Raw genomic sequence first — 19070 nt, forward strand, 5'->3', positions numbered from 1 at the left:
GTGGTGGGCTGTTTTGTGAATCGGGTCGGTTAGCAGCAGTCGTTGCTAAACCTGTGAAAACAGGTTTTGCGACGATCACTGACTTTAGTGAATTGGGGCCATAGTGTGTGGCTTTTTGCTTCTTAATGATTCGAACATTGTATTGTATGCATTGAAGGGCTTTTTCATAAGGGCATCCACATCAGACATTCCAAATTGATGTCCATTTTGCACATATTTTCAAACAGTAAAATTAAGAACATAAGAAGTTGCCTCCGCTGAGGCAGGCCAGAAGTCCATCTTGCCCAGCGGTCCGCTCCCGCGGCGGCCCATCAGGACTAATTGCCTGAACAGTGTCCCTGACTAATTCTGTAACTGCCTCTAATCCTCTAATCTTATCCCTATAACCTACCTCTACTCCCATCTGTACCCCTCAATCCCTTTGTCTTCCAAGTACCTATCCAAACCTTCTTTGAAGCCCTGTAGCGTGCTCCTGCTTATTACATCCTCCGGTAGCGCGTTCCATGTATCCACCACCCTCTGGGTGAAAAAGAACTTCCTGGCGTTTGTTCTAAACCTTACCCCCTTTCAATTTCTCTGAGTGCCCCCTTGTACTTGTGGTTCCCCATAATTTGAAAAATCTGTCCCTGTCTACTCTTTCTATGCCCTTCATGATCTTGAAGGTTTCTATCATGTCTCCTCTAAGTCTCCGCTTTTCGAGGGAGAAAAGCCCCAGCTTTTTCAGTCTGTCAGTATATGAGAGGTCCTCCATACCCTTTATTAGCTTAGTTGCTCTTCTCTGGACCCTCTCAAGTACCGCCATGTCCTTCTTGAGGTACGGCGACCAGTACTGGACACAGTACTCCAGGTGCGGGCGCACCATTGCACGATACAGTGGCAGGATGACTTCCTTCAGCCTGGTCATGATACCCTTCTTAATGATGCCCAACATTTTGTTTGCCTTCCTTGAGGCTGTAGCGCACTGCGCCGACGCCTTCAATGATGTGTCTACCATCACTCCCAGGTCTCTTTCAAGGTTACTCACCCCTAGCGGTGATCCCACCATTTTGTAAGTGAACATCGGGTTCTTTTTCCCTACATGCATGACCTTGCATTTCCCTATGTTGAAGCTCATTTGCCACTTTTTGGCCCACTCTTCCAGCGCTGTCAGATCTTTTTGGAGATTTTTGCAGTCCTCCATGTTATCAACCCTGCTGTATAGTTTGGTGTCATCCACAAATTTAATAACCTCACATTTTGTTCCTGCCTCCAGGTCATTAATAAATATATTGAACAGGAGAGGTCCCAGCACCGACCCCTGCGGAACTCCGCTCGTGACCCATTGCCAGTCTGAGTATTGGCCCTTTATTCCAACCCTCTGTTTCCTGTCCGCCAGCCAGTTTTTGATCCATCGGTGGACCTCCCCTTGCACCTCGTGGTTCCATAGCTTCCTTAGCAGTCTTTCATGTGGTACCTTGTCGAAGGCTTTTTGGAAGTCAAGGTAAATGATGTCTATAGATTCCCCTTTATCCACTTGGCTGTTTACCCCCTCAAAGAAGTATAACAAGTTTGTGAGGCATGACCTGCCCTTGCAGATGCCATGTTGGCTCGACTTTAGCTGCCCAGTGTTTTCGATGTGTTCCCAGATGCTGTCTTTAATCAGCGCTTCCATCAACTTTCCCGGGACTGAGGTCAAGCTCACAGGCCTGTAGTTTCCTGGGTCTCCCCTTGAGCCTTTCTTGAAGATGGGCGTGATATTTGCTATTTTCCAGTCTTCCGGAATCTCTCCAGTTTTTAAGGATAGGTTGCATATTTGTCGAAGTGGCTCAGCTATTTCATTCCTTAGTTCCTTGAGTACCCTTGGGTGAATGCCGTCCGGACCTGGCGATTTATCGCTCTTTAGCCTGTCTATCTGCCTGAGGACATCCACCTTGCTCACCTCTAGTTGGATCAGATTTTCATCCTGATCTCCTTTTACGATCTCCTCAGGTTCCAGAATGTTGGTTGTGTCCTCCCTCGTGAAAACTGAAGTGAAGAACTCGTTTAGCCTGTCAGCTATCTCCTTTTCCTCTTTTACCACTCCCTTTCTGCCTCCATCATCCAAGGGTCCCACTTCCTCCCTTGCTGGTTGCTTCCCCTTGACGTACCTGAAGAATGATTTGAAGTTTGTTGCTTCCCACGCCAGTCTCTCTTCATATTCTCTTTTTGCTTTCCTAACCACTCGGTGACACTCCTTTTGATGTTTTTTGTGCTCCTTTTGGTTGTCCTCAGATTGGTCCTTTTTCCATTTTTTGAATGATGCCTTCTTGTCACTTATTGCCTTTTTCACTGCATTTGTTATCCACACTGGGTTTTTTGTTCTGTTTTTTTTGCACCTTTTCCTGAACTTGGGGACACATAGATTTTGTGCTTCGTGCACCGTGCCCTTGAGTAAGGTCCAGGCTTTTTCTACGGACTCCATCTTCCTTGCGGTGTCGTTGAGTTTCTTTCCCACCATTTTCCTCATGTCATCATAATTCCCTTTTTTGAAGTTCAGTGCTGTCGTTGTGGTTCTTTTCACCTTTGATGATCCAATTTCTAGCCTGTACTGGATCGCGTTGTGATCGCTGTTTCCTAGTGGGGTTAGTACCGCCACCTCTTTAGCGGGTCCCCCTAGTCCGGTGAAGATTAGGTCAAGAGTGGCATCTCCCCGTGTTGATTCCGTGACCAGCTGTTCCATGAAACAGTCCCTCGTGACCTCCAGGAATTTGGTCTCCCTCGTGCAGTTTGAGTGCCCTATACTCCAGTCTATTCCCAGGTAGTTGAAGTCCCCCATCACCACCACACTTCCGCTTTTGCATTCCTTCCCCAGTTCAGCCTCAAGATCCTGGTCGATTTCTTCCGTTTGTCCCGGTGGGCGATAGTACAGACCCAATTTTATTTCTGCTCCAGTTCCTCCGGATAGCTTAACCCATAGTGATTCCAAGTCATCCGCCCTTCTTGTTGTTTCCATCCTGGTTGAAGGTATGGAATCCTTTATATATAGCGCTATTCCTCCACCCTTTTTGTGTGACCTATCTCTCCTTTAGAGTTTGAACCCTGGTAAAGCCACATCCCATTTATTGTCATCAGTCCACCACGTTTCTGTGACTCCAATTATGTCTAGGCCTTTTTTGTTGGCTAAGACTTCCAGCTCTCCCATTTTAGCCCTTAGGCTCCTAGCATTTGTGTATAGGCAATGTACCGTATTTTCACGTAGATAACGCACACCCGTTTAAAATGCGCACACGGGTATAGCGCGTGGGAAACCGAAATATATGTAAAAAAAATTTGTATACCGCGCACACCCGTATACCGCGCATGCTGCCTCGACTCTCCCGTCACCGCCCGACTCTCCTTTCGCCCGCCCCAACTCTCCTCTCCCCCTTGAAGTCCTGTCCCCACCCTGAAAGCCTGATGCCCCCCCCCGACGTCCGATTCACCCCCCCGCAGGACTGCTCTCACCCCCACCCCGAAGGACCGCTCGCACGCACCCCCACCCCGAAGGACCGCTCGCATGCACCCCCACCCCGAAGGACCGCTCGCACGCACTCCCACCCGCACCCCCACCCTGAAGGACCGCTCGCACCCCCACAGCCTCCCGCCCCCCCCCCCCCATCATGTAGAAGCTCCTACCAGTGTCCTGCTGCTTCCTCTTGGCGGTCCCAGCCCTTCTGTGAGCCCTGCGCCTGTGCTGCTTCCTCTTCCGGCGGTCCCGCCCTTTCTCTGACGTCAGATTTTATGCAACGGATTTTCCCAAGTCCATCTTAATAGCTTATGGGCTTTTGTTTAGGAAAATATCCAAATCTTTATTAAACCCTGCTAAGCTAACTGCCTTTGCCACATTCTCTGGCAGTGAATTCCAGAGTTTAATTACATGTTGACTGAAGAAATATTTTCTCTGGTTTCTTTTACATTTACTACTTATTAGTAGCTTCCCCCTAATGCTAGTATTTTTGGAAAGAGTAAACATGCAATTCACATCTACCCATTCCACTCCACTCAGTATTTTATAGACCTCTATAATATCTCCTTTCAGCTGTCCCTTCAATCTGAAGAGCCCTAGTTACTGTAGCCTTTCCTTTTAGGGAAATTATCTCAGCCCCTTTATCATTTTTATTGCCATTCTCTGTACCTTTTCTAATTCTGCTTTATTTGAGATATAGTGACCAGAATTACACACAGTATTCGAAGTACGATTGCACCATAGAGTGATAAAAAAGCATCACAACATTCTCATTTTTGTTTTCCATTCCTTTGCTAATAATTCCTAACATTATATTTGGATTGAGTTGGATTGGATTTATTATATTTGATATACCGCTAGTACGTGAGTATTAAGCGGTTCATAATACTACTACAAGAGAAGTGGAGGTTAAAACATTAGAAGCAGGAAGCTCGCTCTCAGGCTCCTGCTTTGGTCCTGCCTGTCTAAATGATAGGCCTTCCCCTCCCCGTGCATCAAGCCAATCAGGGCCTTAGGCTCCTCCTTCAGTATCCTAGCTACAGAGAGAGGTGCCTAAGGCCTGATTGACTCAGATGCCTATGGCCCCACCCCATTGACTGAAAATCATTAATCCAGAGAGTTCTACTCTAAAAAGGTTAAATTCTAAGGTGCTTTTCTCCTCTTATGGATTGTTTGCATTTTGTGATTGTTTTTCAAGGTTAGTCATTAGCAATGTTCTTTAATTTATAATGTGTATTGTTCTTTGCTATACCTGTGAGTTTTTTTTAATACAAATGGGAAGACCGGAACCAGTTTTGCCTTCATGGAGTCTTTTTCATGGATATTAACAGAAGTTTGTTTTCTGTTCTAGCTGTATAAGAAACTTTGTCTGTATAGAGTCCTCCTATGTATGACTCTTGTTTCCTAGGCATTGAGACTACCTTTGAGTTTAAAGTATGCCTGCCCCTCAGAAAGTACGTGGAAGCTTGCAGTATCTTCACTGCTAAAAGTTTTATCTATTGGGCTACCTGTTGCAAGGCAGCATGCTTCTTCTGGAAAGTTTGACAGTATGTGGCCGGAACTAGCTAACACATTTGAAGACTTTTTATTCACGAAAAGGTAAGCATGAAATAATTTAGGGAAATGTTGATTAAAGCCATGTAATAATGTTGCTTGCCTATTTTCAGTGCTTATATCTTCACTTTCCACCATTACCTTTTAGAAATATGCACTCAAAAATAAGATTGTACATTTCTCCCACCCCATTAAGTCAGAGTGCTTCTCTACGTGGGTCGAGAAGCACTCTGACTTAATGGGGTGGGACAGTAGAGTGGGCAGACTTGATGGGCTATAGCCCTTTTCTGCCGTCATCTTTCTATGTTTCTATGTTTCTAACATAGTCGTGAATACCGAAAAACCGCGAATAACTTGATGCATGTTATTCACATGCAACAACATGCACAATTTTTCGGTAAAATAGACCTGAAAAAGATAGTAAACTGTGAATAACCGATCTGCAATTTGCTCCGTACAACACCGGGAGCAGCGATTTCCTCTATGTGAAATGCTGGGTTCAGTGATGAAAATTAGGGGGCGGAGTCAGCAGCCAAAAAATCACAAATAAGCGAATCCGCGGATACGGAGGGAGAAATGTATAGATCAGTGGTCTCAAATTCAAACCCTTTGCAGGGCCACATTTTGGATTTGTAGGTACTTGGAGGACCTCAGAAAAAATAGTTAATGTCTTATTAAAGACATGACAGTTTTGCATGAGGTAAAACTCTTTATAGTTTATAAATCTTTTCTTTTGGCTAAATCTTAATAATAATATTGTAATTTATAGCTAAAGAGGCATATTACCAAGAAACTGTTTTATTTTACTTTTGTGATTATGCTAAACATACCGAGGGCTTCAAAATAGTACCTGGTGGGCTGCGAGTTTGAGACCACAAGTATAGATGGTCTGACCACTCTATAAATCACTTCTATAGCTCTACTTGGTGCATATAACGCTTTACAATTTTTTAAAAATATTTTTTTATTGAGAAATCTCAGAACAGACAATACAAGTGAAATCTGGCCTCCTATAACAGAGGTACCCTACAAAATCAGCACAAATTTGCATACCTGACAACAAAAACCCCTTCTAACAAAATCTGGCATCAGACTAGAACAATCATCAACTTCTACAAGAACTGAGATTTTTCTTTGTTGTATTCCCTCCTCCTTGCTTTCTTCTTCCCTCCCCACCCACTCTAGCTACCCATGACACTTGGAGTATAAATTATACCAAAGTTACAACTGAATGTCATAATGATCTGTATAATTGTTTTTTTAACTGCCAAGCTCCCATTGGGCCATTTCCTTCATGCAAATTTGCGATTTTGCCAGCTCCAGGGGACTTTCATCCATCCACATATGAAGGATTCCCTCTTTCCCTACAGCAGAGCCAGATCAATAAATTGCCACTGTTCAGTTGAGAATCTTTGACCTACCGGATCTCTGTTATGTCCCAATTCTAACATTAAATAGGACCACTGGATCTGTGTTCTTAAATATCTACATTTAAGCCCTAACACTCTATTCCAGTATTATCCTAAAGTGGGGCATTCAGCTAACATATGTAACAATGTTCTATTCATGTGTTTGCACTTCACACACACTGTGGTTGCCCATAAGCCTGCTTTAATACCCTGTTCCCTAGTGATATATGTACGATGCAGAATTTTAAACTGTATCTCCTAGAGTTGGGTATTTCTAGCTCCTCAGAATGCATTACAAAAACAGGCTCTCATAATTGCTGAACTAAGTTCCTTTCTAAGGCCCAGTGATAACTTAGACATCAGAATCTCTTAACAAATGTTCCTCCCTCTCTTCCAGGTCAGGGTGTTCAATAATTTATCTGTCTGAGTATGAAAGAAAGTAGCAAGCGTGTTGAAACAAGTCTGTGCATGTTGTGACATATCTCAAGGTTATGATAACAACAAAAATTTGAATGGTACTATATTAATAAAATAAACAAATAACAAAAACCATTCACAAAAATCATAAAAGAGACACCATTTCCAAAGCTATTTATTAAAATTTACTATAAACCTTAAATCTAGTTTAAAATATTTAAATTATTGATTAATTAATACGGGGAAATGCCTCCTGAAGGAAAAGGGGATTGAGGGGTACAATTAGAGGGTTACTATATAGTACAAAATGCTTTAGAGTAATAGATCACTTACAGGTCATTGACCTGGGGGGCCGCCGCGGGAGCAGACTGCTGGGCATGATGTACCTTAGTCTTTTAAGCACTAAGCACTTTCAACTTTGATGAGTTTAAATGCAATGTAGGATTGATAAATTTAAAATAAGGAATTAAGATATACCTGAAACATAATGAAATAAATTGAAATGCAAGAAGATAGTTAAACTGATATTCTAACAGAAGTTGGTCTCGAGTCTCAAAAAATGATATGCTGATTCTAAGAGTGCCTCAGTTGAAGGTATGCAAAGAACTTATCTTGGGTAATGCCTATTGTTTCTGGAGTTCCTCAAAAGAGGGAAATATAGAGATATCCTGCTTCAAAGGCATGATGTGTCCTAGATAGTGGTGGTCCCCATACTGTTCCCTCTGGTGCCTTGTGTCTCCAATTCCTGGTAAGAACCCAGGACTGTTGGAAATCATGTAAAATGCCCAGTATTCCCTCCTACCTCCATTATGGTATCTCCATCAAAGCAAGCCATACACTGTGTGACCCGCCCCTGCCACTGTGTTAGCGATAGACATACCAGCATTTCATAAGAAGCCACCCATGTGTTAAATAGTCCTACTGGAGCAAATCTATAATTCTTAGTATAATCATGAATCCATCTCATCAGAGTTGCAACGTTGTACAATCTTAAATCAGGAAGTTCTAATCCCCTACTTTGGGTAATTTTCCAAAAACTAATATGAATGAGCTTTTGATAGATCTGTATGTGCGTACATCTTTACTTTTAATCCAAAGAGGCAACATCTGTATAGGATAAAGTATTTTCGGACACAGGATCATTTTTACTAATGCTATCCAGCCAAACAGGGAAAGAGGCAGGTCTCCCCATCGAACATCAGCCTCCTGGATTTTTGCCAATTTGTCTAATATGTTAATATGTTGTCTAATATGCCCTTAGGAACCGTGCAGATCTCACGGGGGACCTAAGCTTTGATGAACTCTGAGGATGAAGGTTCAGAGTCCATGCCTTTAATTTCTCATTCTGGGTTCTCAGCTCTTGGAGATTCAGCATCCTAGATGGGGGGCTGACCACAATCAGGTGGCAGTCCTGGATCTTGGAGATGACCCCCAAGGGTGCAAAGGTTGTTCAAATCCTCTGGCCTACATAGTTGAATGCGGAGATGCTCCAGAAATTAAATTTGGAGCTATCTCAAGCAGTGTTTCCTCTAAACCAGTGGTCTCAAACTCGTGGGCCAGGGTCCACATGCCAGGTACTATTTGAGGCCCTAGATATGTTACCATTCTTCTGGAATGTTGCCCGCCTCACTGCTGTAACCTCACGAAAGATCTTTCCTGCATCTGTACGCGATTGTGAGGTGGAGTGGAGAGGACAATCGCGTACATATGCAGGAAAGCGCTTGCGTGAGGTTACAGCAGTGATGCGGGCAACATTCCAGAATGTAAGGTAACCATTGGAGGCAGTGCAGCTTGTGCATGTGTACGTAATCTTGTGAACTCTCACAAAATTCAGTACCTCTCCTGGCAGTGACTGCTTATTGTAAGATGGCGTTTGTGTCCAGTGCTGGAGGAGGTGAGAGCTGAAGATGGTTGTGGACGCAACCACCGGATACTTAGGCCTAAATTCTGTAAAGTGCGCCTAACTTTAGGCGTGCTTTAGACGTTCATGTGGCGCAAGTGGAAATCAGCGTTATTTAGGCACTATTTAGGCATCGTATAGACGTCTCTAATGCACTAAGCGTATCTTAGGCGTCTATTAGGCACGCATTCCCAAAAAACCCATATAGACACCAGATAGATGTCCCTGCGATGTTATATATAAAAAGGAAGGTGGTTTTTACTGATTTGTTATCATTATTTCAGGACTGTAAGCTTTAACATAATTAACCCAAAGTATTCCATCATTAAAAGGATAATAAAAACACAGTATACCGTGTTTAAAAGGATATTTATAATATATTAGTTTCAGTGGGAGTTGATCTGAGAACATCAGCATGGAAGGAGGGAAGCTTCACTCCTGTGCTACACAGAAACTTGTATAGCAATGGTATCATTAGTTCCTAAAAGAAGTATAAAGCATAGGACTTTGAGCTCCATATAGGCTTCAAATAGACATGGTTTAAGCTCCAGAAAGGCACGATACATGCTATTTAGGTCATCCAATCAGCTTTCTCTGGGCATCCCACAGATGTTATTTGAGAGAGGTTTTTAGAAGCGATTCCTTGCTCTAAATAACATTCTCTTTGTCATGAAACATTGCTACAATCAGCTCATTCTTTAAAGCAAACAGAAAGCCCATAACCTCAATTGGCCAAGCTAAAAACAGAATAAAACACAGAACAGACTTGAATGTGGCTTCTAGTTCATTGCAAATGGAGGTATGCAGCTGCACAATGATGACCTCATTGTGACATCATCACAGTTCGCCTGCACAAGTAAAAGACAGACTGGTTGAACTCACAACCTCTGGAAGATCAGTACAGCGCTTTTACTCATTGAGCTACAGCACCTTCGACTCCAGTTTCTCTGACTCCCATGTCATATCATAGCTTAGTGATCTGCTAAGGTAAAATCTGCTTAGCTATCATCTCACAGTTAGCTGAGACAAAAGACTGGTAGCTCAATAGCTTAAAGCGCTGCTTTCATTGTCCCACAAGACAGCATCTCAAGTTGGGTTCAATAAATGTGACGTGGATTCAAATACTGCTGTTTTGTATCAAATGCAAACTCAACTTTTGGAATAGATTGTTTCTAGTATTGCTAATGTTGTACTGTTTTGAGATGAAAATTAGATGTGATTGCTCTGTAGCTTGTCATTTTTATTAAAATGAGCATTTTGTCAGCTGAAGGACAAGAGGGAGTTGAACCCAGACCAGGCTCACACCCCAACCTTCATTCTAACCGCTGTGCTACAGAATCAGTCATAAAATCATAGCAATTCTAATTGGATTATACTGTGCTGTTTAGGCGTCGTTTGGGCACCCAAAGAATGCTGAATCGGCTGCAGTTCAGCATATCTCAAGCTGTCAGGGTAGGAAATGACTGAAAGAAGCCACCAAGTTAAGGTACCTGGTTCATCCTCTCCACCTCTCATCTAATCTCATGTTCTCAAATATTATGCTAGATGTAGGCTGTGAGGCAGGAGACATGCCAGCTACCATGTTTGCCACCCCATCCCCCCTTTGCAGCTTGGGCCTCATAAACACTAGATAAGACAAAGGTCAATGTGACCAAGGAGCTGAAGTGGTGCTTATTAAGGAAACACTAATGCCCGGCTGCTACTCAATATAAATAAGCACAAGATGAAAAATGGTATAAGATTTTTATTGCACAGTCCAGGAAAGCAGTAACTGCAGTTCAATGAGATGGATGACAGGTATGCAGAGTAAGGCACTCATAGGTCCAAGTTGTTTCTGTGGTAGAATTGGTAAGATCCCAGAATCTGCTCCTGGTAGGAGAAGGCAGGCTGAAGAAAAAGGAAGATGAATTGAGACAAATTAAGAGTTGATTGGTGAGTTTTAGGCTGTCAGATTCAGAATCTCAGAGAAAGCGAGACCAGAAGGCCTTGAGCATGCACAAATGCTCAAGGAACAGTCCAGCCCAGCACAGGCATGAGGTAGGATCTCTGATGCACCGCCCAGCCCAGAAGAGGGAGGATCTTCGGGCACAAGCACCGGCACGTCCTGTGCATTGGTGCCGGTGCCCAATCGGGGTAAGGGATGTCATTTCGGTGCTCAGGGGGGATGTAGGATCACGGGGGAGGGGGGGGACGATGCGAGCGGGGGGGAGCATGCCAGTTCGCAGGGGGGGTATGGAGCAGCATCGGTGGCCTCAAGGGTGGGGGAAAGCAGCGCCGGTAGCCTCGGGGGGGGGGGGAGAGGAGGAGGTGGAACGAATCAAAGCGAGTTTCCCTTACTTCCTATGGGGAAACTCGCTTTGATATATGAGCAATTTGGTTTACAAGCATACTTCTGGAATGAATTATGCTCGTAAACCAAGGTTCCATTGTATTGTGAAAATGTAGATAATTCAGCACAAGGGCAAACAAAGGTTTTAGTACATCATTCTCACCTATTCTGTCTGATTTAGTATTTGAGCTTTGTCCAGGTATAAGCTCTTGTGCTGAACCCAATTTGAATAGACCTGCTCTGGCCTCTGGGAAACACAAGAGGAGTCATTAACCACTCTGGGAACCTGAAATCAGGAGAAAAGGGGAAAAGTGAAGACATATGTGGCAAAAATAAAAAGCAGCAGTCTCAGAATAACAGCTAGAATGAACAGAAGCAAAAAAAAATTAAAATCACACTGTTCCCTTTTTATAATAAGGATACCTAACAATTATTACAATACATTACATTAGGGATTTCTATTCCGCCATTACCATGCGGTTCAAGGCGTATTGAAAATGGTTTGTCCGGATATTAGAAGTGTTTGGGGAGTAGTTTGTACATTTCTTTAAGTTGTTAAGGATTACATCTGAGTTGTCATGATATTAGAAGTTCATATGTAGTAGTTGCAGGTGATGCCGGTGTTAGTTTGGTTTTATGTGTTTTATGAAAAGAAGGGTTTTTATTTCTGTTTTGAAGGTTTTGTAGTCTGTGGTTGTAGTCAATAGGTTGTAGAGTTGTGGGTCGAGTTTTGCAGCTTGAGTGACTAGGAGGTTGTTGTAGTTTTTTTTCTTTTGACGTTTTTGGTTGGAGGGTGTGTGAATGGTGCGTGGGTTCTCCTATGTCTGGTTGAGGTGGATTGAATTAGTTGATTGTTCCAATAGGCTGGGCTGTCTCCATTTATTGCTAAAAAGATTTAACTTTAGCTTTATGAGGAAAAGCACTGCTATAGGTTCCACATATTCATGTAACTTGCATATCCATTTTGCTGGCACCAAAGTTTCAAACAGCATGGGGGGGGGGGTTTCAGCCAAGACTCCTGGAACCAATTATTATCATCACTAATTCTAAGACCTGCTAATGACCCTGTGGAATGGAGAGAATTATGGCAGATATCAGGGAGAGAAAAAGTTAATGGAGAATCACCATAAGCAGTAACACAAAATGGGAGCCTGAGCTTTTATCTAATAAAGACACCTAAATAGCTAGCAATATATCATTCTCGCCTAGATTTGTTCCTGGAAAGATGAAAAAGGTTAGACAAACATCAAAATTGCAAATTATTATAGCTGCTAATGGTCCTATGAAATGAGAGTTGTGGCAGATATAGATATGAAAAGGTTAAAAGATAATCAAGAAAAGTAAAGTCTCAGAAATAAGCATTGACACAGAATAGGGGTCCTAAAAGAGAAAACACTGCTCTGATGGACCTTCTTATTCTAAGCATGCCTAAGTAGCATCTGACGTCGTAGGCACCGTTTGGACTAACCACCAGAAAACTTTCAAATCTGATGGGGCGTGCTTTAGGTGTGGTTTGGGCAAACACACCTGTCCTGACTTTTTAATCAATTCCTTCCCTTCTCAAAGCTTTTACTAGAAGCCATTTGTCATCTGCTTAGTCTGTAGAGGCTCTGTTACCAAATTCTAAATGAAGTTCCCTCTCTAGCTCTATCCCTTTAGGCGTTGCTTTTATCTTCCATAGGTCAGGGGTTCAAGTCTTGAGTGCGGTTAGCAAATATTTGATATTCATTTTTCTATCAGAAAACCTTCAAACTCTTTGGCCATTCCTTTGCTTAAACATATTTGAGTTGATCTTTAAAATGATCTGCAGCAATTCTCAGATGTCTAAAGCAGCCTGTTCTCTCTTCCTAAACCCCCCTCCCCCACCCCAACACATACTTCTCAAGCATGAAACTACAAACAGCCAAGCTAAACATACCAACAGGAATGTCTCTAGGGTACATCTCAAAAACATGTACCTTCCTTCAATACCTGTCCAAGCCCTCTAAAGTTTTAGTAAACTCTTCTATCTGTTGCCCTGTGCAGATATTGCATAGAAGGAAATCCATTCCTACCACAATGGTTGTAGCAGAGAGAAGATGAATGTATCTGATGCACCGATGCCTGCAAACTGCAGAATGCTGATGAAAAAGCAAAGCCCACCACTTATGAGAGCTGTTAGGATGCTGTTAAAATAAGTAAAGGTGAGGGTGAGATTTGAACCGGGGAGCTTCAGAAGATGGACAAGGTGCATTAACTTGATGAGTCACAAATGACATCTTTCTGTCAGAGATGTTTTCCTCCCATGACAGCTTAGGATGTTCTAGCCATGGGAAGGAGAAAATAAGTTTGCCTGGAAAGGGAAATGTACTTCTAAAAATGGCAAAGTCCACCATCTAGACCCTCTTATGACAGCTAATAGGAAACTGTTAGGAAGTTGTTAAAATGAGTGAAGGTGGGATTTGAACTAGGAAGTTTGAGATGGACAGAGTGCAACAAGGCACATTAACCTGGTGAGACAGAAATGCTTTCTTTGTGGTGATTGTGATATGATAACTAATCAGATGATACATAGGCAGGTCAGTCAACTATTATATGAAAGGGCACTGAGTAGAAGCTGATGTAGCTCTATGGGTTAAAGTCCTGTGCTGATCATACAGAGGTTGTGAGTTCAACATCCAGCACATCTTTTAATTGTGGCATATTACCTTGAAGGTGCAGCTTGATGATCTCACAATGAGGTCAGCTTTGTGAAGCTAAAGAGCTCCATTTTGCAATGAGGGAAAATGCACGTTAAGGTCTGTATCTGGTTTTTCCCTTTTTAAGCGCTGAGAAATGAAGTAATGTGTGCAATAATATGTTTTTCATGTTCTTTTTTTGCTTTCAAGAAAGAGCTGATTGCAGCACTGTTTGTTGAGAAAAAGGGGTTCTTTTTAAGCAGGGTTATGGCGAACCGTGTCCTTAACTACAATTTCATCTTCACGTCCTACCTTCGATTCAGTATAAATGCCCTCCGCTCGTTCCGGGAGGTCGTGCCAGAGCCTCGGCATCAGGAGTTTCATCTCCTCGAGGAGACCCTCTCCAAACTCCGCCTGTATATGTTTCAGGCCTCTTACGACGCCTTTGAATTGTCCTCGAGAGTTACAACCTTTGCGATCGCCATGCGTCGCCTCGCTTGGCTCCGGATTGTGGATATGGATCCGAATCTACAGGATCGCCTTATCAATCTTTCGTGTGTGGATCATGAGCTCTTCGATGATTCCATCAAGGCGGCAATGAAGCACCTCTCGGACCACGAGTGGCCCTTTGCGTCTCTGGTGAAACTTAAACCTAAGGCCCCTCCGGCTCATCAATATAAAATCCCTTTCCAGAGGTATCCACAAAAATCCACTCCTGCTTTCTCTAGGCCTCCTTCAAAACGGCCCCTGCAGCAGCAGCAACGTCAACCTAAGACTCAGCCGCCGGCCCAGGCGAAGACCGGGCCGTCCTTTTGACAATTCCAGTCCGAGCCTTCGGGCTCCCTTCCTCCTGGAGCCTTCCCCCTTCCCCATCGAGGGTCGTCTCCATCATTTTTATACCCAGTGGGAAAGTCTTACCACCGACAGTTGGGTCCTGTCTATCATCTGGGAGGGGTACTCCCTCTACTTCGGTCGCGTACCCCTGGACTTGCCTCCAAGAGAGTTTCTTTCTACTCAGTCTCAGCTTCCCCTCCTCCTACAGGAAGCTCAGGCTCTTCTTCACCTTCGGGCGGTCGAGGAGGTTCCCCTGGAGCAGTGGAACTCCGGATTTTATTCCCGGTACTTTCTGGTACCCAAAAAGATGGGGGATCTGCGTCCGATCCTGGACCTCCGTGCTCTGAACAAGTTTCTGGTTCGGGAATGATTCAGAATGCTCACCCTTCCCACATTGTATCCCCTCTTGGACGAGGGGGACTAGCTGTGCTCATTGGGCCTCAAGGAGGCGTACACGCACATTTTGATACACCTGGCCTCTCACCGGTATGGGGAATCTCCATCTCCAGTATCGTGTTCTTCCCTTCGGCCTGGTGGCCTCTCCGAGGGTTTTCACGAAATATCTGGTTGTGGCGGCTGCAGCCCTGCGCCTCCGCAGCTTGCAGGTGTTTCCCTACCTCGATGACTGGTTAATCAATGCGTCTTCTCGCAACGAAATCCTGCGAGCGACAAATCAGACCATCTTGCTCCTTCAAAGTCTCGGCTTCGAGGTGAACTTTCCCAAGTCTCACCTCTGCACGACCCATTCTCTCGAGTTCATCGGAGCAGTCCTGGACACGGTTCGTCTCCTCACCCTCATCAGGAGGCCCTAATTCATTTGTGCCGAAGGGTGACCCATCTGCACTCGGCGCCGGCTCGGCTCATGATGGTCCTCCTAGGTCACATGGCCTCCACGGGTCATGTGACTCCTTTTGCCAGACTTCACCTCCATATTCCTCAATGGACTCTGGCGTCCCAATGGAACCAGGATCGGGATTCTCTCTCCCGACGCATTGTTGTGACTCCTTTGTTGAAAAGGTCTCTCCGTTGGTGGATGCTCTCTTCAAATCTTTCCAGAGGTTTTCTGTTTCATGCCCCTCCTCTGCAAAAGGTCCTCATGACGGACTCGTCGACCTATGCTTGGGGGGCTCATCTGAATGGTCTGCGCACCCAGGGTCTTTGGTCCCATGCCGACTGCCTTTGTCACATCAATCTTCTGGAGCTTCGAGCGATTTTCCTCGCTCTGAAAGCCTTTAGTCACCTACTTCAGAACCAGGTGGTGCTAGTTCGCACGGACAACCAGGTCGCCATGTATTATATCAACAAATAGGGGGGCACGGAATCCAGGTCCCTGTGCCAGGAGGCAATGCGGCTCTGGGATTGGGCCAACCGCCGCAACATATTCATTCGAGCTGTCTACATTCAGGGCCAGCGGAACTGTCTGGCAGACAAGTTGAGTCGTCTTCTGCAGCCTCACGAGTGGTCCCTCCATTCCATGACCCTGCATCAGATGTTTGCTCATTGGGGGACTCCGAACGTCGATCTGTTCGCATCCCCCCTCAATCACAAGTTGCCTCGATTCTGCTCCAGGGTTTACACTCCTCTCAGGATCGAGGCAGATGCCTTCCTTCTGGATTGGACGAACGAGTTCCTGTATGCGTTCCCTCCATTTCCTCTGATTCTGAAGACTCTCGTCAAGCTCAAGTCTTTGCGTGCCACCATGATTCTGATAGCTCCTCGGAGGCCCCGACAACCTTGGTTCTCCCTTCTGTTACAATTCAGTTCCAGGGAGCCTCTTCCTTTACCTATTTTTCCTTTTCTGCTTACACAGAGTCAGGGTTCTCTGCTTCATCCCAACTTCCAGTCTCTGCACTAACAGCTTGGTTCCTCGAGACTTAATGCCCTCGTTCCAGTTCTCCCAGCCTGCGCTGGATGTCCTGGAGGCGTCTCGGAAGAAGTCCACTCACCAGTGTTACCATCAGAAGTGGACCCGTCAGTTTTGCAACATCTATTCTCCTAAATTGCCAACTCTCCCTCCATCCCTTTCTGGTTAGCTTGGAGGTCACAGAAATGATTTGATTTGATTTGATTTGATTTGATTTCTTATATACCGCTATACCGTGAGGTTCAAAGCGGTTTACAATGAAGATCGATTAAAGATACATTAAAATAAAATAAATAAAAATGGTACTTTGGATTTCCCTAGATGTCCCGAAGGCTCACAATCTAGCTAAAGTACCTGAGAAAACAATAAATAAAAATAAAATAAATGAAATAAAGTAAATTCCAGTCAGACAATAGGATCTGATGTTAGAAGTTCATAAAGACGATATGCCAAGGAGCGAAAGCTGGTATGCTCCTTGAGCCCTGATGTATGCAGCCAAGCCAACACACAAAATTTCAGCCATGAGGAATGGAATTGTCCAAAACAGAATGATGTGCACTAAAAAAGTGTCCACAAACTCATCTAAAGGTGTAGAGATCTTTATTCTTCCAATATCATCATGGTAAAATCAATGATTCAATGATTCGACACGTACATGTTTCGGCCAACAGGCCTGCCTCAGGAGTCTCTTCAATTCTTCACCAGCAGCATCTCCTGCCTGTTGCTCAGACAAGTCTCAGCTCTCCTTCTTTATTTGTTCCCTCCATTTAATAAAAATGCAGGGAACAAATGAACATCAAATACATTACATCAAAGAAACATCAGGAGACAAACTTTCTTGACTGACGTGACTAACCAGAATGAAACAAACTGGCACATGAGGAAAAAGGGAAGAACTACAATCAATGATAGGAAAAAATGAAAGGGTAGGGAAACAGAAAAATAATACCCAATAGGATACTGGATACTGAAGAGTTATACTGCAAAAGCATCTTTGAAAAGCATAGTTTTTAAGCTAGACTTAAAGTTATCTATGGTAGTAATCTTGCGTAAATAATTGGGGGCCGAGTACCAGATCGATGGGGTGGTGATTGAGAAGATGTTATTTCTCATGAAGTTGGCATGACTTAAGAATGGGATTGCAAGTAAGTTTTGATTGGATGATCGTAGAGTACGGTTAATGGAGTAGGTTATAAGAAGTCTATTAATGAATTCTGGGAGCCCTGTCTGTCTAAGTTTAAACGTCAACATCATGATTTTGTAGGAGATGCGATGTTCAATCAGAAGCCAATGTGCTCTGATCAAAAGAGGAGTGACATGGTCAAATTTTTTAGCATTGAAAATAATTTTGACGGCTGTATTTTGGATTATTTGTAAACATTTAATCTCTTTCTTTGTGATTCTCTTATAAAGGGCATTGCCATAGTCTAAACATAAAATGACTAAGGAGTGAATGAGAGTGTTGAGGGAAGCTTGATCCAGTAACTTAGCAAGTGATCGTATCATGCGCAGACAATAAAAACTTTTATGTACAACTGAACTGATATGGTCATCAAGAGTAATACCCAAGAGCTTGATAGTTCTAACAGACTCGATAGGGGTGGACTTAATTTTGATTGGAGAAAGTAAAGTTAGACCATTTTTAACTGGGAAGATCATAGTTTTTGTTTTGTTTACGTTGAGGGAAAGCATATTGGAACTGAGCCAGTTATTCATTTTTACCAATTTTTGATTTATGACAGAAATTTCATTGGGATTATTAGATCAATCGGACGTGTTAATTGTAAGTCATACACAAAAATGGAAAAGCCTATGGACTGTGCTAGGGTAATCAGAGGAGCCAGAAAGATATTAAAAAGAAGAGGAGAAAGACTAGAACCCTGTGGAATACCAAATCTATTAGGGAATGTAGCAGAAGAAGAACCACAATATCAAAATAGAAATAAAAATTAAACTGAACCCTCAAGATGCTAGACTCTTCATACAGTGTAAAACCAGAGATAGACTGATATGTTTCAACCACTAAATTACAAATTAACAAATGCAAATAAAATTTTAAAAATGGATTGCTACTTCAGTGCCGCGGCAAACAGCAATTACCACCTTTGCTGTGCCTGTTACTTGGAGCTTATCTGCAGCCAGAGGTGGGCAGACCCCTTCCTTGGATGACGAGATATTGTTGAGCCTGGCAGGACCAGGGACACCTCCACGGCCCAGAGGGAAGCAGGGTGGTCTGACATTGCAGCAGGAGGTGTTAGGAGTTTCTTCGCTAATGGTACTGCCAGTTTCCCCTCTGACCCCAGAAGGATTTGCATCTCAGAGGAGCGTCTCGATGGAGATATTCTCACGTGGAGGAGCAGGCTCTCAGATGGCACCGGGAGGTGTTGAAGATTTACAGAATACGAATTTCACTTCAGCATCAGAAATTTATCTTATTCCACCCCTAAAGTCACTCGTGAAGCCTGCTATTATGGACATTGACGCACTCTGGGGAGCCATTGAAAACTTGCATCAGGTATGCTCCCTGTTCATTGCTCCTGTTATCGATTCTACCAAACAAATAAAACTTTGGAGAAGAAAATACAGCAACATTGTTAGAATAGATCAAGTTGAAAAATCGGTTTCTGAAGTTAAAACTCAAAC

At 43.6% G+C, this 19070-nt stretch overlaps 1 protein-coding gene across 2 annotated transcripts in view; it reads left to right on the top strand.

Moving 5' to 3' along the window:
- The window catches only part of MON2 (MON2 homolog, regulator of endosome-to-Golgi trafficking), a 522785-nt gene that overhangs the window by 393286 nt on the left and 110429 nt on the right, over positions 1 to 19070 (top strand). For both annotated transcript variants that reach the window (XM_033958262.1, XM_033958263.1), the window contains one exon: positions 4872 to 5062. In XM_033958262.1, the coding sequence (XP_033814153.1) occupies positions 4872 to 5062 (191 nt within the window). The remainder of the gene's footprint in view (positions 1 to 4871; positions 5063 to 19070) is intronic.

This window comes from Geotrypetes seraphini, chromosome 9 (assembly GCF_902459505.1).
Source record: "Geotrypetes seraphini chromosome 9, aGeoSer1.1, whole genome shotgun sequence".
Classification (NCBI taxonomy): domain Eukaryota; kingdom Metazoa; phylum Chordata; class Amphibia; order Gymnophiona; family Dermophiidae; genus Geotrypetes; species Geotrypetes seraphini.